We start from the raw sequence: 27,742 nt of genomic DNA on the forward strand, positions 1-27,742 counted from the left end.
CCTCCTGGATCGTGCGTGGATATTACGAGTGTGTGTTACGTTGCCTGTCCAATCGGTGATAGCCACGCCATTAAAGCGAATGATGAGGAGAGGTACCAGAGCAACCGGACCGTCCCTTGCCATTCCTAAGTGACGAGAATGCCCTTGCATTTTTATTGGAACATCAGGGAAAATAGAACATGAGCTGCACGACGAATTTGGTAGTGGCCAAGTCAAAGACCGAAAGAGTCATTTGACTCCGAAAATACTGATACAAGAAGTAACTTTTGGTTCAAATTCAAACTCAGGTTTTTAAAAAGAGATATGCTTTTCTTCATTCTACCCACCATCTCCCCACCATCTCTTCTCTCTCTGTTTTTTTATTTATTTTTTATTTTTTTGAAAAAATCAAGATGACAAGGTGAAGAGATGGTGGGGAGATGGTGGGTAGAATGCATTGTAGCATTCCTCTTTTAAAAAAGCACAAATTTAAATCAGAAAGAGAGAGCCAACGTAAATCACCTCTCTAAAAAAGGTCTTTAGAACATAGTAACGGTACATATTAAACATTCTATAAATATTTCACAAAATTGATATCGAAAGATCTAGCAGTTATTGAATATATATTCTCAAGGGGTAGCTCAATCGGCTGTGAACCATGCCTCATGAAGCGAAGGTCACTAATTCGAATTCCCTCTTCCTCTTCCCTTCTGTGGACATGTCAAAAAAAAAAAGGTTATATATATATATTTTAACAATCGTTGATCTAATGATTATTAAACCTAAAACGTTTACTTTGCGAGATATTTGTATGATATATAGCATTAAATTAATGTTAAAAATCATACTTTTATCCAACTATGCTCATGCGGAACCGTCAATCAACCCCGGTTATAAAAAAAAATTCAAAAGTTGGTGCTATATCAACAAAATATAATAAAAATTTAATATATAACATTACTCTTATAGTTATTACAATCATGAGTACTATTTTTTTTTTTTATTGAATGGTTTATTTCATCTATTTAGTATGGGGAGGTTTCCAATTGTATCAATTCTCAACGTTAAAGATTATGATCACTGCAAACTAACCGGCCCCAAGAAAAATATCGACATATAATAGCCGGCATGGCTCAAATCACATGTTACACGCGTTTTATAAAATTTTTGGAAGCAAGGAGAGAAAGATAAACAAAAACCCTAATATGCAATCAAGTTAAATTCAACAAGTGTAAAGCACTAAAATTCCCACCTCTATCCTTCATTGCATGCTAACTCTTGTTTGGAAAACCATTTGCAAATTTATTAACTATCGGGCTTTTTAGTAAACACCAGTTTCTCTTTTTCCTGTCATTTGGCCATATTGGCCAGGAAAGCTAAAATGCCATCCATAAATCCCTGGGTATGATCGCGGCAAGAACAAGAAGAAAAGGAAACATGTCTCTCTCTATATATATATATATATAAAATGGATTCAACCAAAATCAGAAAAGAAATTTATATATAACATTACGAAGTTTATACACAATTCAATAAGGTTATATCTATAATACACAATTTTTTTTGCTCTCGCCCTTTGGTATGACAGGTAGTTCGCGGCTGCCAATCTGAAATTTTTAAAAAGAAGTAATCTCAGAAGTTCAATTTATATACCAAAAATATCAGACCCAGCACCCTCTCCCCCTTCCCCTCTGGCAGGATACCAGAAGACAAAAATAAGCCATTGTAATTATATAACTTTAAAGTGAAGATAACAAAGCAAAGGTTTCTCTTAACCTCTCTTCATGATTCGAGTGGTAAGACGGCATAAAAATGATCAAAAGACATGGGACCAAAGACACGGTCAAGATTTGGTAAAAGAGTCAAAATTGGGGAGAATTTGGAAAAACCTAAATATGTACATGCTGTAGACTAGTTGAGGACACAGGTCAGGAGAATATAACCATCCAAATTAGTTGGTTGTTATATAGATATAATACATGGAAAAGATTTGAATTTGGACTTATTCCAACCAACATGACAACTAGGGTTCATCCAAAGAAGGCATCCAAGATATTGCTTCAAAATCACTGAACAGAGGAATCACAGAAGCGATTTCCCATAATGCTCCATATAGATGTTGAAGATGATTGCTGTATATTTTCTATCCTTTATGTTTGTCTTTTCAGGGTCTAAACAGAGTATCAGCTGCAAAGCTGTCAAATCCAACCAATCAATTTCAAACCCTAACAAAAGAATAAAAAATAAAAAAAAAGGTGTCAAATGATTTGGTTACAAGTGAAACTCAGCTGAAGCTTGTGTTTTCAGCGAAACATACAAATCAACTCCTAGTCAGAAACTATGCCAGAAAATGGGTTCATTTCCAGTTAACCTGTTTTGAAGAATATGCAAAAAGTGCAAACTGAAACAGAAGATGCTAGAAATCACCTGGCTATTTGCTATGGTGTTTATGAAACCCAATTTCTGTCCGGAATCAGCGCCAGTACTGAGCCCACCTATGAATAGTCTCAACCATTTGAGGAAACAGTGCACTAACACTCTCATTGATAAGATCCTGGAAAAAATGTATGGAAGCTTCATCATCCAAGTCTAAGCGGAACTTCTCCTGAAGCTGTATGGCATCAACAGAATCCTGGTTAAAACAAGAAACACATACAAATATGTACCAGACTGAAAATCACAACAAAAACATAAAGAAACTCACCTTTAAAATGCCTTTTTCAGGATCAGAAGCTATGTCAGGAATGTTGGAACCCGCCATTAGATGAAACAGATTTAAAATAAGGTTACTTGATTTACGGAGGATGTTGTATGCCTCACAACAATAGGATTTGAACCTTGTATAATATTGACTGCAGGAGGAAAAAGTAATCAACAATTTGCTTTCTTGTATACTGATTATACAGCACCATTCCATGGGCTTCTGATGTCACAAATCAAATGGAACTTCGTCCAGCTAAGACGACATAAACAAGGGCACCAAAGAGTTAAAACTATTTACCTTTCTTGACCACCCATAGCCACGACCATTTCTTTGCAAAGCTTCATTGGCGGTGGAAAAGGCTTTGGGTCTCGCCCGAGAATGAAACCAAAATCAACATGGAAAAGACGCCCATCTTCTGAGAGGAGAAGGTTGTCTAGGTGCCTATGGACCAAAGAAACTAATGTCTTAACAAAGGCACTTCAAATTGGCATATTCAAAACTGGCCCAAAAGTGGAAAAGTCAACATGTTTTCCTGGTGAACTATCCATGGCATTCCCCAAAACAGAACCAAATGTTGCAACATAAAACATGTCCAAGTACCTTATATATTTTACAAGTAATATTAACTGCATCAGGTCTAGCAATAAAACTAGAGAACTTGAATGGAAAAAGAGTTTTATGTTTCGAATGGATGAAGCATTTTTCACTACTTTTATCCTTTTTCTTTTTTATAAAAGAATAGGAAGAGAAGGTGGGAGGTATATAGGGAAAAAATTAAAACACGTAAATTTAAAGCTAATTCAAGTACCAAGATGCATATTTAGATAGTTGAGATGAACACAACAATCAATAGTCACCTGTCTCCAATACCCAGTATATAAGTGATAACCGAGTAGCCAGCACAGCTTTTTATGAATGTTTCAAGGCAGGTGGCTGTAATGCCAAATGGACCATGCTCATCCGGATGAAACTTCTGGAGATAGCTTATAATGCTACGCTGCTCTAAGATAATCTGGGTACAGAAGGAACGCATATGACAAACCCATTGCAAAAAGTTTGCATTATAAAAAGAGGATAACATAGGACCAAATATAACAAATCTTAGATAAATAACATAAGATGTGCATTGCAGAAAATTTGACACCAGTACAACTAAAAAGGACCAATGCAAATGTATTTGCTAATCAACAAAAGGTAGGGTTTGCGATTGAATTTCCAATGTCACAATACATTTACTTTATGCAGTCTTCAGATTCCACTTACTTTCCTCTGAGCTTTCCAAAAATACCCATCAGAAAATACATAGAAAGTAATGATAACAGGTACAAAGATTGACAATTCGTAAAACATATGCACATGCTTGGATCACAACCAAGCCAAAAAAATCAATGGCCTAGCCCACTAAAAGCACAGCCACTTCCTTAATCTTTAACCAAGTAGTGGGACCAGTATCTTCATGACCACCTAGGCACCAGAACTTCCGCTTGTGACAAGTCCAAATTTTTTACGTCAAAATCACCCAAATGACACTCAACACTAGTAACTTTTTGGTAAGTTTGGGGTTGCATTCAAGATTCCTCCACAGAAATAGATATCCAGACACATTTTTCTGTGGTGGCAGCTCATGAGTCTGTTTGTTAGACAAAAGCATATATAGAGATATTTATTTTCATATAATTTTTTATAAGTATTTATTTTCATATAATTTGATTTTGATGTAAATGCAACTTTCTTGCAACCTTTGACTTGTCTTCATAAGGATTGTTGGATCAATCATAAATTGCTTTATATATGTCAGTATGTATATAATTATGTAATCTAATAGTCTTTTATTCAAGAGGCGAAGGATATTGGGGCTGATCATCATGCTTCAGCCTCAACCATTTAAATCTAGTGGTCCAAATGCCCTGGATCTTTCCTCTGATTAATGACATGGTTACAAAATATGCGGAGGTTTGCAAGACTAGCAGATATAATAGAGACTACTGACTTAAGAATGGCATCAATTTTCTGTTGATGTCAGCAATTTATACAAAGTAAATGGTAATTGTACACAGTGTCAGCACTTCTTGCAAAACTGAAGCATCTCCAAAGGATATAATACCTGTGCTAAAGAACGGGATGGTATGAATTCCAACATGCCTTCATCTTGCCCAGTTGCTAGCACCTTATATGGAGTTAGGTGCAGATCAAGATTTTCCAATTTAAGCAATCGATCCATGAGTGATACCATTTGAACAACCTACAGGAACCAGATATCCATATAACCTAAGTCAGTTTGTCTTTGTGTGTGTGTGTGTGTGTGTGTGAGAGAGAGAGAGAGAGAGAGAATATTTAATAGCTACCAATTGGTCTTGCCGAATATCATCTCCCTTTTTAAATATGATTTTGCAACTTCCGCCATTTTCTGATCGGAAAGTTAGGCGCAAGGGATGCAACGCACTTTTGAATATTGATGACTCAGATGGGACGATTCCGGTGATGAGAACATTTGGAGCCAGTGGTGATCGTATTGGCTACAAAAGTGACAGACCAACACATTTACTATAACAGCCTAACAAAGTTGAGCAGCTGTCAAGAATTAACAGGATACAATAGAAAGATGTTGATTAAGACCAATGTTGTCAAAGGCAAAAGGCAACCTCAAGGTACCAAGGCCTTCTATGGCTCAAAGCGTGAGGTGCCAAAAAAGACGCTTACCTGAGTGAAAGTAAGGCACCAAGTTCTAAAATGAGAGAGTATACATATTGTGAACTCAAATTATATGTATTTACCACATTGAAATATTATAATAAAGTTTGTTCCTAATGGATAGAAGCTGGTCTATCAAGTAATTTGCTTCTTCTTTTTTTTCAATTGCACCTTTCACCTACCCAGGGTTTATTTGCAGTAGAGGTTTGTAGGGTTTAGGATAGCTAGGGCTAGGATTTTGATGGGAAAAAACTAAAAAAATTTGGGAATATAAAGGTTTCTACCATACATGAAATGAAGTGAAAAACTTTTTTGTTTTTGTTTTTTTTTTTTAATCACGAGGAACCCTTCCAAGACAGGGCCACTTTGTGTACCTACTCATGTTAGGTAAACTTCGGACCTGTGTAAAGCGCCCCCTCCACACAAATCGGGTAATACTCCGACTTCGTCGAAGGAATTGTTTTCCCCCAAAAGGATTCGAACCTTAGATTTGATAGAATGCCACCAAGACCTAAGTCCTTACCACTTGAAACGAAGTAAAAAACTTATGGTTTGAGTGGCTGATCCTGGCTGTGAACAGTAAACCCGGGAATAGCGATTGGCTTTTGTTGTCATTTGTGAGCTTTTAAGGGATGGGTGGTTGGTTTAAGGTTTTAAAGCTTAGGGTTTTAGGGAAGACGAGGTCTAAATTCAGATCTAGTTTTGGCTGGAATTTGATGGAAAATTTCTAAAAAAATCAAAAGAAAATAGAAAGGAGAGAAGATAGATAAGCCTAAGCATCACACCTAGGGTTCCCCAGCATCACAACTTAGATAGTGTTGCCATACACAATCCTCAAGACTAATATTTACCGAAAATTCTCATAGACTTGTTCTCCCCTAAATAAAAAATGTTACATCCATATTTATTGAAAACTAAAGCTAATCCTAACAAGATTTGGACTCTATGTGCTCCAACTACTAATCCCAGATAAATAACAAATAAGACCCACGGATAAAACCTAATAATGTATAAAACTCAACAAGAACCACGGTCCATAAGTACAGCCCATACTTAAAAATTCCAATTACCTAGAATTAAATAAATAAATAAAAAACTTAAATACAACCATTTCCTTACTGCCCCCATCACTTAAAAAATTGGAAATTTTAAAAAGGGGCTAGAACTTTATGCAGGGTGCTTGCCTAAGTGCTAAAGGCAAGTGCCTCACTGAAGGTCCCTTGCCTCAAGGCTTCAGAGGCACCTTGGCTTGCCTCGCTCGCCTTTGACAACATTAGCTAAGCCCTCAATAGATTAAGAGATGAGTTAGAACAACATGCAAAGGATCTTAAAATCAAAGAAATACCTCTTCAAAATAGGTAAGTTCACTAAGAAGACCAGAAAGCAGCTGTCTAAGCTTTTCGATCTTCTTCTGAGTATTACCACGAACATTTTTTACATCTCTCATAATTGAACACAATTGGGCAGTTAATTCTGTTTGACGCACCAGACTTTGCCACAATTTAAATCCATCTTCATCTCCACTTACACCTCCTGCCAACTGTTATAACGTGGATGTAATTATATGAATGCAGAGGTAAGTACCCAATTAAGCAATTTCAACACCACGAAGACATTCATTTCATACCATCAAGCTTAATGTGACGGAAATATATTAAGATAATACAATTTTCATTGCTCAGTTGCATTTAATAGAGAATAATGTTCAATGTTACAATAATCATATATGACAATGAACACTCTCATTAAATGAATATCTTCAACTTCTATCTTTCTGTATTCCTATATGCTAGAAGAAGCAGATGTAATTAAAGGAAGATATTTCATGTTTTAAATATTGTAAGTTGTTCAGGGCCGAATGCACAAAGGAGGATTTACAAGCAGTTTGTCATCTAGCCGCAGATACAGATATAAAAAAATACCTTGAAAACAAAAATAATAAATGATATGATATTTATCCTGATCAAAATAGACATTGCACTAAGGTAATGAAAGTTTATGATCTCAAACCTTCATCATATTCTCTTCCAGAATCTCGTAGGTACAATAGAAACGCTTGGCGTACGTTGGATCATAAAGTTCCACAGCAACATACCAGCGAAGAAAGCTAGCAAACTCAATATTGCGCAATGCTGTCAAAGTTCATGGGGACTCTCAGATGCCACCAACAACTTAACTGCTATATGTAGCACTTGAAAATGTATTCACACACACACACAAAGTATACATGTACAATCACAATGCATACCACGTTCCACAAGGAAATGAGAAAGGCGAGATTTATCAGAGCGCTCAAACCGAAGAGCCTGAACCAGTTGAAGCAAATAACACAGAAGCTCTTCATCATCAGCTCTTTCAAGAACACTAACAGCATATGCACGCACCTGTGAAGAGAGATTACAATTAAGGATTATTTTTTAAAAATAAAACGACTTAAATATTACCTACAAATGTCAATAATGGAATATTACATCTAATTCTTCTTTTCTTAAAAGGTAAGATTTCTATGAGACCATTGGTAAAATGGGTGACGAGGTAACATCAATCAGAACTAACCCCTTTAAAATATCAGTTGAAGCAGCCAAAGGAAATCACTAACATGTATGTGCATGAAGCCATTGACGCACACAGAGATGTATGATTTCTTTGAGAGTCACTGAGAAAATTATTAAACAAAGGCCTTATCTTTCATAGCCCTACCTCTTCACTTTCAAAAACAGGAGACAGAAGCTCCAGCGCATCGCAGACATCAATCATTTGCCACCTACCCATCAACTCTAATGCCTGTTTTGCTTCCTGCAGATACATCAGCAGAAGAATCTTTTAAATCTATCTAAATCTTTTAGTACTTTGTACTTATTTTTAGTTTAATTTTGATATGCGTAGCAGCTATTTTACACAGCTTGTACTATGTTCTGTTTGGTTAGAACAAAATTGGCTCATCCGGGGGGAAAAAGAAAAAGAAAAAAACTCATCCAACTTGCTCCTTTAAGATAAAATGTAGCATGAACTAGGGAAAGAGCAATTATAAGGTAATAAATAGCATACCACAACAGAAATCTAGCCTGGTACATAATTTATACTAAAATTTGTTAATGAGATATATATATAAAATCTACGCATAAGTTTCTATTATGCTAAAAACAAATAAATGACTGATAATTGAATGAAAAATGCAACGCCCATAATTAAAAAGCAGATTTTCTCAATGAAAAATAACAGCAACACATGTAGACAACATCAAAAGTTCAGTACCTGAGACCTGGAATTCTATCCTATCTTTATTAGCCATATACAGGCAATGGGTAGGGGGAGCTTCCCCCTACTGTGTAGCCTTTTGACCAAAGAAAAAAGCAAATGAAACAAACAACATAACCATAAATGAAACTACTGGAAAACATGAAAACACGGGAAGGCAAAAGGTTAACCCCACTCCGGAGAACTCCATAATGAGCACTGGAGAACTCTAAACCTAGCACACCATGTTCCAAGTCCCATTTTGTGTCCATAGCACAAGACCTATGCAATCCCCAAGGTAATGCCTTCAAAAACGGGACACCTTGCTTATAAAAAAAAATGGGGGACACCTATAAATCAAGGCATGTAGGAGCATAAGCTCTAGCACAAATTCCTTGCATCAATTGCACATAGGCAGTGATAGTCTAAAATCCACTTGAAACTAAGGTGAGATAATAAAAATGTTTTTCTTCATGAAAAAAGTCAGAATGAGTCCCTGCTTGGGTGGTTCAACTCTCCTGTACTGTTGATTTTTAACTAATGTGTAAAGGAAGAAAGTCCATGTTAGGAAATTCAACTGAAAATGAGTATTTCCATCAGTGTTTCTATTTACAGTCGCATTCAGAGGTTTTATGTGTTTAGATATTTGAGGATGCAATATTTCTAGTAATAAGTTGTCCACAGAATAGAAATGTACATAATTCCTGCTTATGAGGTCTTTTAGTATTTAGTTTTCACATCTTCTCCCAAAGAACAAAGTGCCACTCCGATTATGGCTTCTAAACCAGAAGGGTTTCACACAAAAATGTAGCTAAAAGCTCTAAGATATTCCAACTGACTTGCCCAAGGGGTAGGCTAGCATCAATCCTATTTGCTTTAGCAGTTCACCTTTCCTGGTAAAGGTTTGCAGGTGCATGGTGAATTCAAGAGATGATGATGATAATGACAATGGTTTCAAATTATTGCAACTTCAAAAACACTGCATTTGGGATTTTTCTTTCTACACAGAACTTTTTTTATTTATATAACCTTTGGTTTTGCCATAAATTTATGTTTCTAAAACTTAGATGTAACTAAAAGGTCTCACTGTGTTAACAAGAAGGTATCACATTCAAAACAAAGATCTATGGCTTCCAATGCAGCATCATCACCATTCAGCCCCCCACCACCCAATCCCTACTTTATACCCCTCGTGAGTGGGGGGACAAGGCTGAAATACTCGCAAAGGTCAATTATACAATATAGGATAAACACGAGGAAAAGATGGAACAGAAAAAAGGGAAAATAATAAGTAAAAGAAAGGTGTGATACTCCAGTAATATGGTTCAAAAGCGGATGCTTAGGAGGAAGAAGACTGAATAGAAGAGAAAAGAGGGCGTACCTGAATATCACTCCATTCAACACATCGGAGAAACTTTGTGAGAGCCCTTTTCTCAGTCATCAATGAGAAACGGAATTTCCAAAGTAGTTGCCTCTCATCTCCATTCAAAGTCCTTGTCGGTGGGTATTTTAATATTCTTTGTATTGACCTTTCAACAAAAGGAGTATGGAAAATGATATAACTCCAACCTCTTTAGACCCAATAAACAATAAAATGATATGGCAGAGATTTTGAAAGTAAAATATATCAACAGCCCAAATGATGTTATTAGGAGAGAGAGAGAGAGAGAGAAATCCAAATGTAGCTCCAGCAAGATACAAGATCATTCAGATTTCACCAAATATAATGTGCTTTAAACACAAAACTACAGCAAAATACAAAATCATTAATTTTGCAGAAACATCCATTCACATAGCATGTATTACATTTTAAATCTATTTCTTTTTCCTTTTTAATTCAATGCCTCAAGCAAAAATACCTTCTACTTTTTGCAATTAAGTTTACCTTTACATAAACACTGAATGCATTCCAAGCAGGCATGACTCTTGGTTGCTTTCACTTGGAGAGGTATTTGTTCAGGAGTATATTACTCCACATATTAATCTAAAGTCAGAACCAGGCCAGAGAATTTGGAGCTCTAAGGACCAATTGCAGACTCTGAACCTAAATTTCAAACAAGAATAATAATTCCAGACCTTTTCTCAATATTAAAAATGTCAGGCGCATCACAAATCGAAAACCTGTACATAGCTAACTAACATGCTCAAAATATGAAATTATTCAGAATGTGTTTAAAAAAAGACAAATATAATCTCAAAACTATGATAACTTCATGAAAGTACTTAAACATACAGAAAATTCTCTATTTAAACTTTTCTGTATGTTTAAGTACATCAATCCACCTTAAAGACGAAACCCGCAAACAAACAGCTTTTAATATAATCCTCTCAAATTTTTAAGAATTGATGAAGATATTCACAATTATGATTACCTAAGGTTTCCTACAATAGAAACATTATTGCAAACGAATTTCTGCTACATAGCAATCATGATTCACTTTGGACTTCGGAGCTATTAGATTCAATGACAAATAAAATATATTGTTATTGCAGCAGCCAAACTGTGTTCCATCATGGTGTGAGTGAGACGCTCAACATAAAATGACCATGGAGGATATTGAGAAAAGGGAAACAAAAACAAATACTTATCAAAAAAAATTTCAGATTAATCCAAGAATAGATTTAACTGAATCTTAATGTAAGAATTTCAAGCTTACTTTCTCTCATTATTGCTTGGTTTGAGATCCCTGTCAATAATACCACGGGTTAAACTCCTTGCAAGCTTTAATTGCTTGTGCTCAGAGGGATTTATCTTTCCAACTTCTGGGTCCCAGACAGTAACAAATTCATTTGTTGAAGTTATAGGAGACGGTAATAAGAAGTTTGCTCCTGATTCCTACATTTCCAACAAAAAAATAATAATTTACTCCTAACCAAAAACAAAATCCAAATGAAAGTTGCTATCATGTATAAATTTTGGATCAAATAAATCCAATAAGCGTTATTTCAACAAAGTACCACAAGTAAAAACTAGCATTCATTTCAAGATATGATAACATTCAAGATCGAATTCACAAGTGCCTAAATGTTTATAATACCTACTTAAGTGCTTGCGGAATTAAAGACAAGCATAATTAGGTAAATGACCAAGACCCTCTCAAGCTTGTTTGCTTTAGAATCATCATCTCTTCAATTGCCATAGTAATGCTAACACAATAATATAAAAGATGAAGAAAAAAAATTAAAAGTAAAACCAACTCAGAGTGATCCTATTAGAAAAACATAGAACTACCTGATACATGTAAAAATATAAAATATACAAAAACTGCAAAGATATTCAATGCAGTTTGCCATGTCAAAACTAATTGAACCAATGAGATGCTAAATAAATTTATAAACTGCAGACTGGTAGTACCTGGAAAACAACTCGATGTTCAAAGCTACAGAAATCAACAACCACATACAAATGAGAACTTCCATTTTTAGAGCTTTCACGTTCCTTGATTTTGTCCATAGCTTTAAATGTGAGGCGGTCCAGCCAATCGACACGTTGAATCTGTCCCCTCTCATACTTATTCACAAGCTTTTCCAAGCGCTCCAACTCCCCACACTCATGCTGCGGCACCTATAGGACGATAAACCAAGTATAGAGAAAAGGATCTATCATTCAATAAAACTACCAAGGCAAAGAGCTTAAAAGATCATATATTTTAATTGCTAATAAAATGGTAGGAAAACCTTTCCAGGAGTAGTTGTAGGAAATGACCCATCTGCTTCTTTTCCTGGCCAAAGCCTAAGCTTTTGCTTCCCTGTTTTGAGTTGCTTTTTGCCATTAAAGAGAAGAATTGTTGCTCCACCAATCAACCCCTCGTCTTTCCCACATGAAACATCCCAAACCTATATTTTTTTTCCAGTAAGAATGAGGATAAAAGCTCAGCCTCAAGGAACTTGATAAAAAAATAAAGACACTTATTGATTATGAAAAAACACAATAAACCAGATATATAACTGCCTACGCTATGACGGAAATGTAGAACAACAAAAGTCCGAGCACTGTGTAGAACCACAGAAGATAGTAGACAAAAAAAAAAGTGCCATATATCAACAAAAAATATCAACCTTTACCACCAATAAAAGACATTTCTTCACCCTAGTAATTGCTAAACAATGGAACAAAATATTCCAGGTAAAGGCTGAACCCAACAACTAAATTGAACAATGTCTGGGCCTGAATTCTTTAGGATGGCTAAATGAGACTGAAAGGAGCATGTTGATAGGCAAGTTCCTAGACTTTATACAACGACAGCTTGGAAGTACCAATTACATAAGTAGATGATTTCCCACTTACTGTCAAAGCAAGTTGCGAGTGAACAGTTAAGTCTCGATATTTAGTACTCAATGTTATGAATTCATTCCAACAATATGGTGGTCCGGTAGATTCCAACCTGGCACAAAAAATACATTTCAACTGATATAAGACAGCAATAGCAATAATATAAAAAAGCCACAATAAAAGTCAATCGATAGAATACAGCAATATCATGATTCAAATGTGAAAAGAAAAATAAGCAAAGAATTATCAAAATACAAGAAATCCTTCAAGAGAAAAGTTTTTAAGGCCCGTGAGATCTTGCATCCTACCTATTTCGAACTGCCTAAATAATATAGGAAATCAGAAGTTACGAAATCAACAGTCCAGTAAACAGAAGTTCTGAAATACAGACAATGCGGCGAAACTCACTTTGACGGGCGAAAGGCGAAGAGAGAAGAAAGATATTTTAAAACATTTGACATGAGCATTCATGTGTGTGTTTGTGTGCATGGCTGTGTGTGTCTGCTGTCCACATCCGGCCAGCTGATTCAGGTCATACAACAAAATTGAAAAGCTCTTTATTCCTGAAAATAGAGCGCATAAAAAGAATTCAAGTAAGACCTTGTTCTCGTAGGAAGGCCAAATGGAGTGCCATCAATGTACAATGCGCACTCAACATATAGCTCTGCTTTTCTCTCCTCTGTTGTGGAATCGATTTCTGCAGTAAAATTGAATAGGACGCAGTTTAACTTAAAGGTTTAATGAGCATACAAAATTTACTGCATGGCTCACGTATCACTGATTTATAGCATTTTCCACAGATTTATCTAGTAAAACTACAGATGATAAGAAGTCAGTATCACTTATTTGGGGAAAAAATTTAGAACAATTATGTTGACAACTCAAATGAAAAGCTAAAAGTAACATTGCCAAAAAGTTGCACAGAAATTTGTAAAGTGATATCAATGATTACACAGTATAAACACCAGGCTTATTGATTTTGCCATGTATCCCAGTTAGAGATTCTCATTCCATAAACTTCCTGAATAAATTTTTTGGCCTACCCAGTTTTCCATTTCTTCGTTCCAGCACCATCGGGCTTACCAGACTTGCACAACTTTAAGTTCAAATAAAGCACATAGAAAACAAAATTTAATTAATTGGAAGCGCATAATTCAAAGCACATAGAAGGATAACGTCTCCATTAGCCCCAATCGTTGTTTTAGACAATCCTACGCATTCCAACATTAAAAACAGGAAATAAATAAAAATAAAAAAATCGAAGAACAGCAGTACACAATCCTGGAAGCTTTAATGAATTTTCTGGGTAATCAAACAGAAAGTTCGAGATGGAATTATAGAAGAAGAAGAAGAATAAGTTACCTGAATTGGGGGACTTGTTAGGTGGCAAATTGCCCTCCAACCTCTCGATGCGAAAGGTCACTGGGAGATTGATGTCGCAGGACAAGAAGAACCGGAACTCATTCCCGCTCATATTTTCCAATTCTTCTTCTTACGATAGTGTTCAGAAGCTGTGAGTTCTGAAAATCATAGTTAGGGTTTGCGTGGAACTCTGTATCGAGGAACTAGTCGTTCCTATAATCAAATAGAGTAATTGGGTACCGTGTTTGATCTAAATTCCAAACGACACGCATTAATCGCACATTCCTTTCGCGTCAAATTCAAATTTGAGTCGAAGGAACAGTCGATTACAGAGATTTTGAATTATGTAACATTTGTCGTGAGAATTAAGCGACAAGTGGTCAAGAGGACCGATTCGTTTATCCTTCGCCTATTTGTCGCCTCAACATCATAATATCGTCTCTACAAAAGTTTTTGGAACAATCCGGTTCTTTTTTCAAGCTTTCGAGGCAACATTTTTCTTGTCGAATTAGACTAACTTGCTCAATGCATGGGAATTGGTTTTTGTATAGGGTTAATTTTTATTTATTTATTTTTTTTTTTAAGTGCATGTCTTTTGCCTTGTTATCAAATAGACATTTTGTTTTGCAAATGTATATTTGTGGTCATCTTAATTTAAGGGTGTGACACGTTAAATTATTTCACAATTTAATAAATGTCTCCCATGTTAAATGAGCATTATTTTAAAAATAAATTACGTTTTTAAAATTTTTTTTTAAAAAAAGAATAGTAGTGGAGAGATCCACCCCACCAACCATCGCACGAGGAACCACAAGGCACTTATGCCACCCCTTCCATGGGTAACAAGGCTGATCTAACCCTGAAAAATAATTTCATTTGGTAAAAGAAGAAATGAGTTAACGACGTTAGACTCAGTTAAGTATATTAAAAAAAGATAAGTGACTTTTACATGTTAAAAAGACACATGGCAAATTATTAGACTGGTTGGAGAAATCTTCCTCCCATCTAATTTAGAGAAAATTTATGTCCTTATAAAAAAAGATAGGTGACTTTCACGTGTTAAAAAGACACATGACAGATTATTAGACCGGCTTCCTCCCATTTAATTTAGAAAAAATTTATGTCCTTAAAAAAATGAGGTTGACATGCTGTCATCACAAGGCTGCCATACAGATCCGGCAGCCATCTTTTGGCAGCGTCGCGGTAGGACCATACAAATTCCCCAATATTTTTTTTCTCATTATTTGTTGAGAAAAAAGAAACATACAAATGATAGTTTTGAAAAGAATTATCTTGCCATAGTCTTGACCTTTTGTTTGAATGGAGCCATGGAGGTTCATCTCTTTAATTACAAGAAAAATCAGTACCGACCACAAAATAAAACATGCAGAGAACTACAAGGCATGATCTCAAATTACTTCCCAAATGGCATGATCTGCAACTAAGAAAAGGAATTGTACAACATTAAGGTCGCCGAGGAAATTTTGAGAAATTCGGGCGTCTACGTTGCATATATGCTGTCTTTCCCTCGTTACCTTCGTCAGTGCCATAAAATATGAGCGTAGCATTACCACCAAGTTCCTGCACCAGAAGAACAAATTAGTTGAAAAGTACGGATATACAAGGGAAACAAGAAAGAGAAAGAGCGGAGTACTAACATTACAATAAGGGTGACACTTTCTTGCATGACTCATGAACTCGATACAAAATTAACGAGTTATGATATGGAATTTGACTCGTTTAATTAAATGAATTGTGTTAATATTGATATATATAGTTTTATATTCATGCCTCAATACAATTTGATTTTAACACTCGAACACGAATTGCCACCCTAGACTCAAGTAGCTGGACACTTATGTTAAGCAATAGGCTAATGTGGCTATAACACCACTCAGGCAATTGCACTAACTTGATGAATGGATATTTGGAGTACCTGGAGCCCAGCATGGCCATCATCAACTGCATTTAGAGCTGACTTGAGCACCCGAATTGCAGTTGGGCTGTTTCTTAGGATCTCTCGGCTCCATTGAATTGTTTCTTGCTCTAAACTCTCTAGCTGAAGAAAAAAAAAAAAAAAAAAAACAAGTAGAAAATTCTGAACATAACTGTGTTTATTGATTGAAATGACAACATGATTTTGCTTTCTGCAAGTTTCAGCTTCCCACATGCGTTATAAAAGAAAACCATGAAGATATTCATGTTCATAGACTCCTAGCTCAAGAGAGAGACGGAGGGAGAAGCATTGTACTGTTTATGTACTGATGTTCTGCCTCAACAATGTTGAGATTCTCCTAGACTGGAAAATGAACTCACCGGTACAACAGTGTTTACGAGTCCCATTTTCTCTGCTTCAGAAGCTGTGTAGAACCTTGCCAAAAACCACATTTCACGCGCTTTTTTAGGGCCAATCTGTTTAACAAAAGCCACCACATTTCAAGTAGACCCCGGTGACCGTGTAATAATCAAAGAGAGTAATGTGATAGCTGGATCATACAGAATATGAGGCATGTTTCACCTTTAATGTCTTACCAAACGGGACATGATGGAACTTCCATAACCAGCATCAAAGCTTCCAACCTGCCATATATGCAATGCAAGACTATAATTTTAACAATGCTATAAGGAGCACAGCATCAGAACAGAAGTTATTTACCAAAGATTAGATGAAATTTGGTGGTGTATAAAGGAGAAAATGGACTTGTGAGATTAGATTTGATGACATGTTAGCACACTTCTGTTAGAATATAGGATTTACTATAGTTGGTTGATTGTAATAAAATTTCTAGGATTTGATTATCTTGTTTATATTTACTCTACCTACCACATTTCACCTATAAAAATGGGTCATTTGTATTGTAAAGACATTGAAGACAAAAAGAGGGCATTTCTAGGATTTGATTGTCTCTAAAGGCCAAACCACCCGAAAATCTTTGTGTCTTTTCTTCCTCTTCTTCCGCTATACTCTCTTCCATTTACATATTATTACAATTATTTAAAACTTCAACCAACAATCTAGATCTCAAAAAACAAGGAAAAGGATAAAACTACCTTAGGACCAGTTTGACCAAAAATAGCATTATCTGCTGCAATGGTTAGATCGCAGACCATGTGTAATACATGTCCTCCACCGACGGCATAACCCGCCACCTATTGATAGAGAAAATATATAACTCAGTACACCGGAAGTCCATGAGATCATGAGCACCAAGACTAGATGCAAGGTGGGCTTAAGAAGAGTATACCATTGCTATCACTGGCTTTGGAAGACGACGAATCTGTACCTGGTAATAATTAACAAAATAAAATAACAGAAAAACAACCAAATTAGAAGATTTATGAGGAACCAACTATGAGGCATTTGATGTTTTTTTCAAGGCTCAAACGTCGCAATCAGAAGAAATTTAGGGGACATTGTGCAGATTCATGCTTCACCAACTTTTGGTTTGGGAACCGATGCAAGAACTAAATACAGAAAATAGATAAATTATTTATGATAAACCACACACCTGCAGGTCTAAAACATTAAGCCGACCAAAATTTTCATGATCAGCATAACCATCTGTAGTTCTCAGTGCCTGGTCACCGCCACTACAAAACGCCTTGGTTCCCTATTAACATTTAATTGGCAACAACAACAATTAAATACAGGCTCCACAGACATAGGATTCAATAGTTAATTTCCTTGCCGGATAGGTGAGTAGCCTTTCTCATGACCCAAAATTTTCACACATATAATCAAATATTTCATCTTGATGAACAGCCGCCCTTCCCCAACACAGACAACAGAAAAGGAAAAATCAAGGTCGCATCATATTAAGTTTAAAAAAGAATTAATTTGCAGATCAAGAATAGAGGCTTGATGACTATCAGATTAGTAACTTTATATATATATATATATATATATATATATATATATATATATATATATATATATATATTCCCACTTTTATTCTCCAAATGGACCACATGAACTACTTCGGAAAAGTGTTAGTCACGTATGTAGTTTCACCTCAAAGAGACTAATCAAGTTGTAGTTGAAGCTCCCTGTAATCGCTTATAAAGTCTAATCTAGTAAGCAACCAATGTGAGACTTAACACCTATGAATGCCTTTATAATCCATCACTCTATAGAGACTATTTCACTTTTCAATGTGGGACTGGAGTGTTACAGCAGCCCCATTATAGGGCACTAAATTTAACCATGTCACAGGGCTAGAAAGGGAGTTAAAGATTTCTGTTTGTATAGCAAAGCCCAATAGAATCAAATAGTTGCAGAACTTACAAACGGACAGACACCAGAATTGATAGATTGCTCAGTTTTTTGAATGAATTCATTATATATTAGACAATTATATGAGGCAACAAGCATAAAAAAATTTGATGAACACAGCGGCTTTAATTTAGAGTGCTAGCATGCCAAAGATAATTTGATGCAAGAAAGTTAGATACCTTCCCCGTAAGAATGATGACTCCTACTGAGCTATCATCCCTCGCATCATTGAATGCGCAAATAAGTTCCTTAATTGTCAGCGGCCGGAACGCATTTCGCCTCTCTGGCCTATTGATCGTAATCTACAAGAAAACAGAAAAGCAGAGGATCATGAATCATGATCAAAATGCAAAGCTCGGTGAAAAGCAGACCTTTGCGATGCCTTCGCCAACGGCCTTCTCGTAGATAATGTCGGTGAACTGAAACTCCTTGCCGCATTCATCGCAGGCGATTTCCCAGACAGCTTCGTGAGTCGGAACCGCACCATGTATCCGATGGTAGCTATCGTTCATCGACGCGTTTCGCAACCCGATGGAACCGCAGTTGGGAGGCAAATGAACCGGAACGAGATGGTTGGAAACGGAGGCCAATCTTCTTCTCGCGGTGTTCACGTCCTTCTCTGCCATTTGTGCCATTGCAACTAGCTCTTTGCTGACAGTGTGGTTTTAGAGATGTATGCTTCCAAAAGAGACGAATTGAAAAGGATTGGGAAGACATAGTTTAGTGCCGCAGACTGAGAGAGATCGTGGTTGGGATTCCCTCGAGATTGATATTGGATTGGATAAGATAAGAAACAAAAACGTAGCGTTTAAGGATTCAATTAGCAAATACATTTATGCTACAGGTCGTTTACGAATTCTCTTTGCAAAAAAACTAGTACTCACAGTTAAGGACCTACAATTTGAACGATAATTTTTAACACAGTTCACAAGTTCTATGAAATTTGCGAGTTAAAATTGATAAGTTTGATTTATTTAGTTAAATATATTGAGTTATAATTTATATATATAGTTTTATATTCATACCTCATTATTGTCTAACTCGACACACACGCGATATTTAGAATTAGACAATTTTTTACACTTGTAAACCCGACACAAGTGAAAAAAGAAATTAACAAATTATAGTTGAGAGAATATTTTGACGATCTGAATCCACGATCGCGAAAGGGTCACTCTCTCCATATAAAAGCATGAATAGAATTTTCTTCCAAACTGAGTTGAAAAAATTTATTTCAACTCAGTCTATAAAAATGATATACGTCACTTGAATATATGAGATATACATGTATTAAAAAAATAGACACATGTTATTTTTATAAACGGGTCGAAGAAAGTTACTGCAACCCAATTTGGAAGAAAAGTTGTCAAAGAAACCATTAAGCGTTGCGTTACTAGGAGAAGCTTAGCAAATGGATTCTATTTCTGGGTCGTCACTGGCTTTCTCAAAGAAGAAGCCAAGCAGACGCGAAGAAGTAAAAATCCGTGAAAACAGAGGAAAAATGTCACATCATCTTCTTCTGGATTTAGCTGCTCGGTACTTTCCTTCCATTGTGTATTTCAGTATTTGTGTTATGTGGATCACGTGTTTGATGTTTTGTTTGTTAGTTGCTATGAACATTTATGGAAGTTAATTCAGCGCATTCAGCACAGCATTACATGTTTCTTGTCGATGCTCTATGTATAGAGGATACTCTTTGTTGGGAATTTGGATGGAGCAATTTGTAAAATATCCAATACTCTGGCAATCTATTAATAATAAGCACGCTTTCCTTATACGCTCTTATGGGACTCTAGCAAAAAGCAATGCCTGTATACTCTATCACAATCTCAATCCATACAACCTTGCTAGAGAAGAATTCCTATAAATAAACTAGGACTGTCATAATATACATGCTTTACGTAACTGGCTAATGGTGTAAAAGGGGTCTGGCAGTCATGCCGACCACACAAGCGACTATATCATTGAATAATAATTTTGAGCTCAACAGAGATCATAATCGGATTGAACCCGGTTGTTCGGTGGCTTGCCGATCTGTACACAATCTATTGGCGGCAAAGTGGGAGTCCTCAACTCTCCAAAAGTCTGCCAGCAGAAGGGATTATACAAGTGGTATTGCTCTTGCAGTGGTTTTAGCTCTATGGCAGTTAGTGTTACATCTACACATGGTAGATTGTCACTGCAGGCAAAGTGAACGGGCTTAACCGTGTATGTCCCCCTTATCCTCTCATAGTTGATTCCTGATAGAGCAACAGCTGATGATTGGTTCTTGCAGATGCTTTTGTCACAATAATATTGGTCAATCACAATTGGGAGTTGAACTTCAGAAACTTGAATGTTTGAGAACAGTACCCCCTGCACAGAGCCTGATCCTCCCTGCAGATTTTGCATTTGAAATCATGTGTAAGAGATACAGCAGGTTTACGCCTGGCATTTGCAACAACTTGGAGGTTTTGGAGGAGCACAGATTTCATGAATAATATAGTTGCTTAAGAATTGCTTATGTCTGGTGTTATTACTCAGATTGTGTTCTTAAAAGGTTCCAAATTTTGATTTGATTTCATTTTAAGCTCTTGTGAATATCAAAATGGCTTCTCAAAGTTTTCCTAGTTCTTTATGAATTTGTCAAATCCTGAAAACTATATGTTGAACTGGTCTAATTTATTTGACTTAGGATTTTGTCCCAAAAAGTCACTGGCTGAGCCATATTAGTGACCAACAAAGGATAAAAGTGTTAGCCTTCAATTTTCTGACTCTGTCAAAGTCTATCTGCCTTTGGTTCAGAGGGCACTTCTACCCCCTATAAGTATGGATTTTAAGTCCCATGGAATGCGTGAGTTATTTACTTATAAAAAACAAAAGTTGATCTGCTTCCTCGAGCAGAATCTTGGTTTTATTTACTTCTTGAATCACAATTGGTATCAATACCTGCCACGTCTTGATTCTGACACCATTCATTGTGTTGTGCATAATGACATCCCGGATTGTGATGTTTGAGACACAGGCTTTGGTGCCATCCTTTCCAAGACTTCCAATGCTGATTCCATGTCCTGGCCCACAGTTGATGTTGTGTATGTATACATTTGAGCATCCAGTTTGTATAGAAATACAGTCATCTCCTGCACATGTCATTAGAAATTTAACACCTCTTTTTCTAAAGTTATAGTCAGCTTATACTATCATATTTTATTTCAGTCTTAGTGCTTATTCCATGTCCTGCTCACTTTCCATGTTATTTATGTATAAGATTTAAGCTTTTAATTTTTATATAAATGCAGTCATTTCCCGCTAAAACATTATACTGGATGTATGGACCATAAGTTCATTACATGTTAGCTGTCTGGCATAAATAGACAAAAGAGACAAGAATTGGGAAGCAGAAATTCTAGTTGCTGATGAAGACAAGAAAATTTGAGAGAATACAACAAAAAAAGTGTTCTTCTTATCTGTGGGGTTCAAGACCTAATCCAATACTGGATGATCCACTAAAGATTTAGGGTATGACACTTGTCCTATAACTGGTGGCTGTAATGCTGGAGCCATGTGTCAAAGTGTAAGTGGTCAGAGATTGTTGCTCAGAGGAATACGGGTTTGGCAGGATAAGATTGTGCCATTTTTGTTTTTTTTTTTTTTCATAATCCTACCTCAAGTATCACAGTTATGTAATATTTTCGTCTGTCATTTCTATATTGCTTTCAAATTATGTAATCTCAATCTTTGACTCTGCAGGTTGGTTGTATTCTTAATTCTAGCTCAAGCTGTGGCCCAGTATTGTTTAAACAAATAGAATGACAAGAATTGTTCAGGTAGAAGTATTGAATTACCACAAGCGAGAGTGCTGCTGTAAATTAGAACATCTTTGGAGTTCTGCAGATGGATTCCATCCGTGTTGGGGCTGTTACCGGGAGATGAGACGCTTATATCATGGACCAACACTCCCATGCAGTTGTCAAACTTGAGGTGAAACTGGGGACTACTTTGAATTGTTATGCCTGTGACCGTGACATTAACACTCCCATAAAACCTCAGTGCCTGTGCAATAAAAAATGCAACAAATAGCAATTATGTTAAAAGGATTGCAGGGCCACGAAAATATGGCAGGCGTGTAAAGTTTTTGAATGGTCCTTACAGTTGGCTTGATGCTTGGCATTGTCCTCCCAAGCTGGCTTGTTATCTACACCACACAGTTGTGGGAGAAGCATGAATGATTAGCTTCAGATAATTGTGAAGGTAAAAGATACAAAGGGAGGAGGAGAGAGATTGTTACCGGCATTGGTGGGTGCTTTTCAAGAGTGCTATTTAATGGGATAATGAGTTTTGATTCGTCATCAACAGGATCATCAAAAGGGGCATCCTGCCACCACACTGAGCCTCTTCCATCAATCACACCTTTTCCCAGAATGCTAATTCCCCTCAGCTTTGTGAACTCAAGCCATTGTAACAGACCTCCGCCCCAAGCTTTGGAGTTTGTTGGAGCAATGATCGTCCCGTCCAGCTGACACAAATCATCTCTTTAATCTCCAATTTTAAAAAAGTACCAGTTTTTGTTTATGCATTATTGGATGAATGGTAATGGAGGATGAGTTCCATCATAATTCACCCCTATTACTTAAAATGATCAAAGGTGAAAGCATCAGAAGTCTACTGCCTGGATCATAATCATTCAAACTTTTTACAACAATGGAAATCTTTTTGACTTTTACCCGAATCATAACAATTCGGTCTCACATTGGAAAAATAAATAATTCATATAGAGCAGCTAGATTCTAAAAATACTAAATTTTATATCAATTTTTGACTAGGTGAGACTTGAACTTATAAGTAATTATAAAAAGCTGTATAACTAACAGAGAAATAGTTTTGATTAGTCCTATAAATAAGCTAGCACCAGGATCACTCCCGTGAATTTGTAATACGGAAATGCTAATGGGTGGGTCCTGCGGTGTTAATTATTTAATCAAAGAAAGATGAGTATGTCGGTATTTACCTGAAATACAATGTTTGGTTGGCAGTATGGACCAGAGAATGAAATGGGTCCCACGAGGAATACGGATGCTGATGGAACGATTACCTTTGATGCCTCCACCTTGCAAGCAGCTGCCCATGCAGCTTGGAATGCCTGCGATGCACCGTAACAATTTTTAGGTAAGCTGCTACTGATAAATCAACTGTACATGCGTATTTATTTGTTAACACTATGATGTGATCTGGTTGGTGTACGTTTGTGCAAAAATTGTATTAAATAATTGTTGGAATCATCACCCCAACTGCCGTAACGGGAATCATTTTCTGTTGTGGGTCCTACCTGCTTGGTTAGTTCTTATGTCTTTACCTTTTTGTATCTTTCATTAATTCTTCCACGCAATGTACAATTTTGTTATGCCTTTCAGAATTTTTACATACAACACACTATTGCTATCACTCTTGCCTTTAGAAAAAAAAAAAAACAGAATAAGTTTGTTAAAAAAGTAATTTAAATTAATTTTTAATATTTTGTATTTTAAGTTGCTTGTTAATGTAATTTAATTGGAAAAAGAAAACAAGCGAGAAAATAAATTCCCTTTTCTTGCCGGTCTATAGGACAAAGTTTTTTCTTTCTATAATCTAGTTTATTAAATTAACATTTATTTGTTATTTTGTAATTGTACCCCCTGATTGATGATCCTTAAAATGGCCTGAGCAACTTGCATTGCTTTTTAGATGAGAGAACTACGGTTAATTGACCCAACAACCCTACTATACATGTTCCATAATGCATTTTTCACTTGTAATTCTGGCATTCCCCTGAATTTCCATGGAAAAAAAAAATGTACTTATCTGAAAAAAATGCAAATCCTTGTATAGTTTTGTATAATTTTTGTTTTGTTTTGTTTTGTTTTTTATTGCACAAAAGAGAAGTGGAGAATCACCTTCGTGTCATCGGAGCTACCATCACCCTTGGCACCAAAATCTAGCACGTTAAAAGTGGCAGAATGCCCGCCATTGGAACCTTTCTGCGGCGGACTTGGGGGGAAATCTTCCTTTGGTTTAGGAGTTGGAAGTGGGGGAGCTTTGTGAGGTGGAGGTTTTGGCTTTGATCCTCCACTGTGGTGGAAATTACCCTTGCCGTGACTCTTTCCTTTCTTCTTAGCCAGAGAACCCGAGGAACCTCTGCTTTGCCTCCAATGCCTGCCTCTTCTAGCATTGCAAGCTTCAAAGTTCGATGACCAAAGTAGAAAGGCCACCAAAAGCATGAATGTGAGGCTTCTGAAGCTCAATCCACTCATGTTTAGCATAAATGTGGACAAGAGAGAGAGAGAGAGAGAGAAATGGATGTGAGCTTTTGAAGATAGGCAAAATGAGTAATGGCTGGGTTTATATAGGAAGAGAACGCCAATGCTGAAGACTGTGCAGAGACATTAGTTAGTTTTTAAATTGGTATAGTAGGCATTTATGTTTTATTCTTAATTCCTTCACTGTTTTTTTTTTTCTCGTTTATTAATTGTCTTGTTTTCTTTTATGTGAATTTTGGTTGGAATTTGTTTGGCTCGATCACCAGTTGGTCCATTTTCCCACATGTCAATATGTCGTTGCATGTGACGCATCCAATTGCTTGTGCGAACACATCGTTAATCAATTATCGATATATGCCAAACTCTGATGCACAAGGCAGCGACGGCAATCCAAATCTACAAATAACTCAAAAACACTTTTTCAAACTATAAAAACTGTTTTCACAGAACACTTCATAAATAAAAAAAAAAAAAAAAAAAAAAAACTCTCAAGACACATTAATTAAACATGTTGTTTTAGAAGCTTTTTTCCCCCATCCTGATCTTATAATCTTCTTCTTTCCAAATTTCTTTGGGTTTTTATTTTTATTTATTTTTATCACCTAAATGGTTTTCAAACCTGCAAGCATATATAGCACATTATTTTATTTGTTTTATAGTAAATACAATAAGTCAGGCTTCAGCAATATTAGATGTAAAAGCCAAAAAGAGGCACGTGAGTGGGTGGGTCTATAAGGTGTCAAGAGCCGGCACTGATTATAACAGCTCTACACGGTCACATGCACCCTTCACGGGCTAAGACTTTATTGCTTTGTCTTCTTAACCCGCTCCCCCCATATGGCTAGGAAGAAATATGAGGCTGTTTGAAATTATAACTTTGCTTCAATCCTCTTCCTTCCCTTTCTCTTTCCCTTTCCCTTTCTCCAAGCAAAAATTCCTGTTTCCCAATGATGGAAGAGAGAGAAATGGTGAAAAGTAACTGAAACTAACTGTCTCCTAGAGAACACATGGCGCCATCACTCATCAGAGTTTTGAATTTCTGGTTTCAATAGAAAAAGGAAACACACCTCCATGCGCCCATAGTTTTGCTCTATTTGATTTTTAAAATATTTTTCTAAATGACTAATTAATAATTGAAAATAAATATATATACGAAGTTCCCAACTAACAATAATTAAATTCACAATAAAAAGGGAAAAATAGCTTTTTTCTCAGATCACATGTTTAGAACCTGTGTAGTGTACGATGACATTGATAAAGAAAGAAAGAAAGATTGGAAAGGACAAACAAGAAAGATTGTGATGCAGCACTCAAAAAATTGCGTACTTTTTACTTTATGTAAACAGCAGTACAGTTTAGTAGCAGCAGAAAAGGGCATCAGCTTTGAAGCCAGCAGGGAAACCCTGAAATATTTGTTCTTCAGAGAGGACCAGTTTTAAAGTGCTCTTTTAATTTTCCTCAGTCCCATGAACTGCTGCAGTCTCTGGGTTGGGGTTCCAAAAATTATTCTGAAGCTCAAGTTCAAACACACACATTTCTTACAGCCCATCAAGCTAAACTCACATTCTAGCTAATAATTTCATCTCTGCTGTTTTTTTTTTTAAAAAAAAAAATTTCTGTTAGTTTCCGTTTGTTCACTCAGAGCTTCTGAAGTCACGAGGCTGTGCCTTCTGTGAGGAACTACACCTCCTTTTCGTTGCCAACCAAGGTTTATCCTTTAGATTCTTTGACCCCTCCACCCGTCCCTTTCCATTATCCCATCAAACTCTAGCTCTGTGCTTGCGTGTACTTTGTCATCCCCAAGTTTTTAATCTGTACGTGGGAATTCCAAATGAAAAAAGAAAAGAAAATAATAAATAAAGAAAATAATAATTTCTTAGCTACGTATCAATTAAACCGATCAATATATCCATCTTGGCATTGCTTGATTTTATACACCCGCTTATTGCAAATGACATTGTGATTAGATGGTTTACGATAAAGAGGCCCATTGGCAATAAGAGTTTGATATTATGTTAAATCACTAATAAATTAATAAAATATAATTAATTTAATTAATATTCTAACAATGCTGCTTGCTTAGCATGACAGAGCACTTACGATAAATCTTTTTTGGCAAAAACCGTTAACAAGCGACATTTTATATGTGTTTTTCTGTTTATCGTTGTGATTCTTGTACCTGAAATGTCTGTTTAACTATAATAATCATAATATATATTAGATGTAAAGTGCTTCAAATAAACTCGTACAGACGTACAGACTTAAGAGTGAAATATGATAATCTTACTGTGTAATATTATAATATACACTCTATTTAATTGAAGTTACATATTACTACGTACGTGAATGTATGGGTCCTTTCTGTTTCTCCTGTACCATAATAGTCCATGGGACACATAATTTATTTCTTAAGTCTCATGTTTCCTTTTTTAATTCAAATAATTTGTTTTATTTTTTATCCTAATTAATTGCATGCCTTTTTATTTTCTCTGTGACAAGAATGGGTCAATAATGATGATATAAACAATATTAGGAAAGAAGAGCGCTTTGACTACGACCTTCTTAGCCGTCTTTTTGTGCTTATACGCTCGTGAACTTGGGAGACCTCTCGTGAACCCCATGCATACAGATGATTAGGGTTTCTTGTGTGTGCTGCATTATTAATTTGTGAAAGTGTGTCAGTAACCAGCCAAGGCATGAAATGCTTCGTGCTTTGAGACCACTCGTCAGCATGTGCGGCTAGATAATAATAATAGATATGAGCAGATATAGGGGAAAGGGGCATGTACCCTTGATTCTACGGGCAAATAAGGTAAAAAAGGGTGTTACCAGTCCCTTCCCATCATGAGATGGGGTTGTGTGGAAATTCCATACACTAGCTTGTAACACCTACACCTTCATTTGTTTCCCTTTCCTAGCCTCAATAAAATATTGAGATCTAAAACTTTGTA

At 36.2% G+C, this 27,742-nt stretch overlaps 3 protein-coding genes across 6 annotated transcripts; all 3 read right to left on the minus strand.

Moving 5' to 3' along the window:
- Nucleotides 1–1,460: 1,460 nt before the first annotated feature.
- On the minus strand, nucleotides 1,461–14,640 carry VPS34 (vacuolar protein sorting 34). Of its 3 annotated transcripts, none has more exons than XM_059590094.2 (18): nucleotides 14,247–14,640; nucleotides 13,485–13,581; nucleotides 12,900–12,996; nucleotides 12,290–12,448; nucleotides 11,967–12,176; nucleotides 11,269–11,447; nucleotides 9,993–10,140; nucleotides 8,075–8,170; nucleotides 7,623–7,758; nucleotides 7,385–7,506; nucleotides 6,720–6,914; nucleotides 5,029–5,199; nucleotides 4,788–4,925; nucleotides 3,541–3,695; nucleotides 2,981–3,124; nucleotides 2,684–2,831; nucleotides 2,407–2,590; nucleotides 1,461–1,586 (listed from the first exon to the last, which is right to left on the minus strand). In XM_059590094.2, exons 1-17 carry the CDS (start codon nucleotides 14,356–14,358, stop codon nucleotides 2,453–2,455), a joined length of 2,445 nt encoding a protein of 814 aa, XP_059446077.2. In that variant the 5' UTR covers nucleotides 14,359–14,640; the 3' UTR covers nucleotides 1,461–1,586; nucleotides 2,407–2,452. The 3 variants fall into 3 exon arrangements, with proteins under 3 accessions (XP_059446077.2, XP_059446078.2, XP_059446079.2); XM_059590095.2 differs by lacking the exon at nucleotides 1,461–1,586 and adding an exon at nucleotides 1,687–2,174; XM_059590096.2 differs by lacking the exon at nucleotides 1,461–1,586 and adding an exon at nucleotides 1,687–2,204.
- An 881-nt stretch (nucleotides 14,641–15,521) lies between these two features.
- On the minus strand, nucleotides 15,522–19,262 carry ECHID (enoyl-CoA hydratase/isomerase D). Of its 2 annotated transcripts, XM_059589942.1 has the most exons (9): nucleotides 18,891–19,262; nucleotides 18,699–18,821; nucleotides 17,756–17,857; nucleotides 17,492–17,530; nucleotides 17,298–17,396; nucleotides 16,779–16,826; nucleotides 16,563–16,658; nucleotides 16,183–16,305; nucleotides 15,522–15,827 (listed from the first exon to the last, which is right to left on the minus strand). In XM_059589942.1, exons 1-9 carry the CDS (start codon nucleotides 19,152–19,154, stop codon nucleotides 15,711–15,713), a joined length of 1,011 nt encoding a protein of 336 aa, XP_059445925.1. In that variant the 5' UTR covers nucleotides 19,155–19,262; the 3' UTR covers nucleotides 15,522–15,710. The 2 variants fall into 2 exon arrangements, with proteins under 2 accessions (XP_059445925.1, XP_059445926.1); XM_059589943.1 differs by lacking the exon at nucleotides 17,756–17,857.
- An 864-nt stretch (nucleotides 19,263–20,126) lies between these two features.
- Nucleotides 20,127–24,875, minus strand: LOC132180065 (Pectin lyase-like superfamily protein). The gene is made up of 7 exons (XM_059592910.2): nucleotides 24,429–24,875; nucleotides 23,507–23,638; nucleotides 22,787–23,014; nucleotides 22,649–22,693; nucleotides 22,344–22,551; nucleotides 21,448–21,638; nucleotides 20,127–20,895 (listed from the first exon to the last, which is right to left on the minus strand). Exons 1-7 carry the CDS (start codon nucleotides 24,792–24,794, stop codon nucleotides 20,503–20,505), a joined length of 1,563 nt encoding a protein of 520 aa, XP_059448893.2. The 5' UTR covers nucleotides 24,795–24,875; the 3' UTR covers nucleotides 20,127–20,502.
- Between the last annotated feature and the right edge of the window lie 2,867 nt (nucleotides 24,876–27,742).

This window comes from Corylus avellana, chromosome 4 (genome assembly GCF_965113065.1).
Source record: "Corylus avellana chromosome 4, dhCorAvel1.hap1.2, whole genome shotgun sequence".
Classification (NCBI taxonomy): domain Eukaryota; kingdom Viridiplantae; phylum Streptophyta; class Magnoliopsida; order Fagales; family Betulaceae; genus Corylus; species Corylus avellana.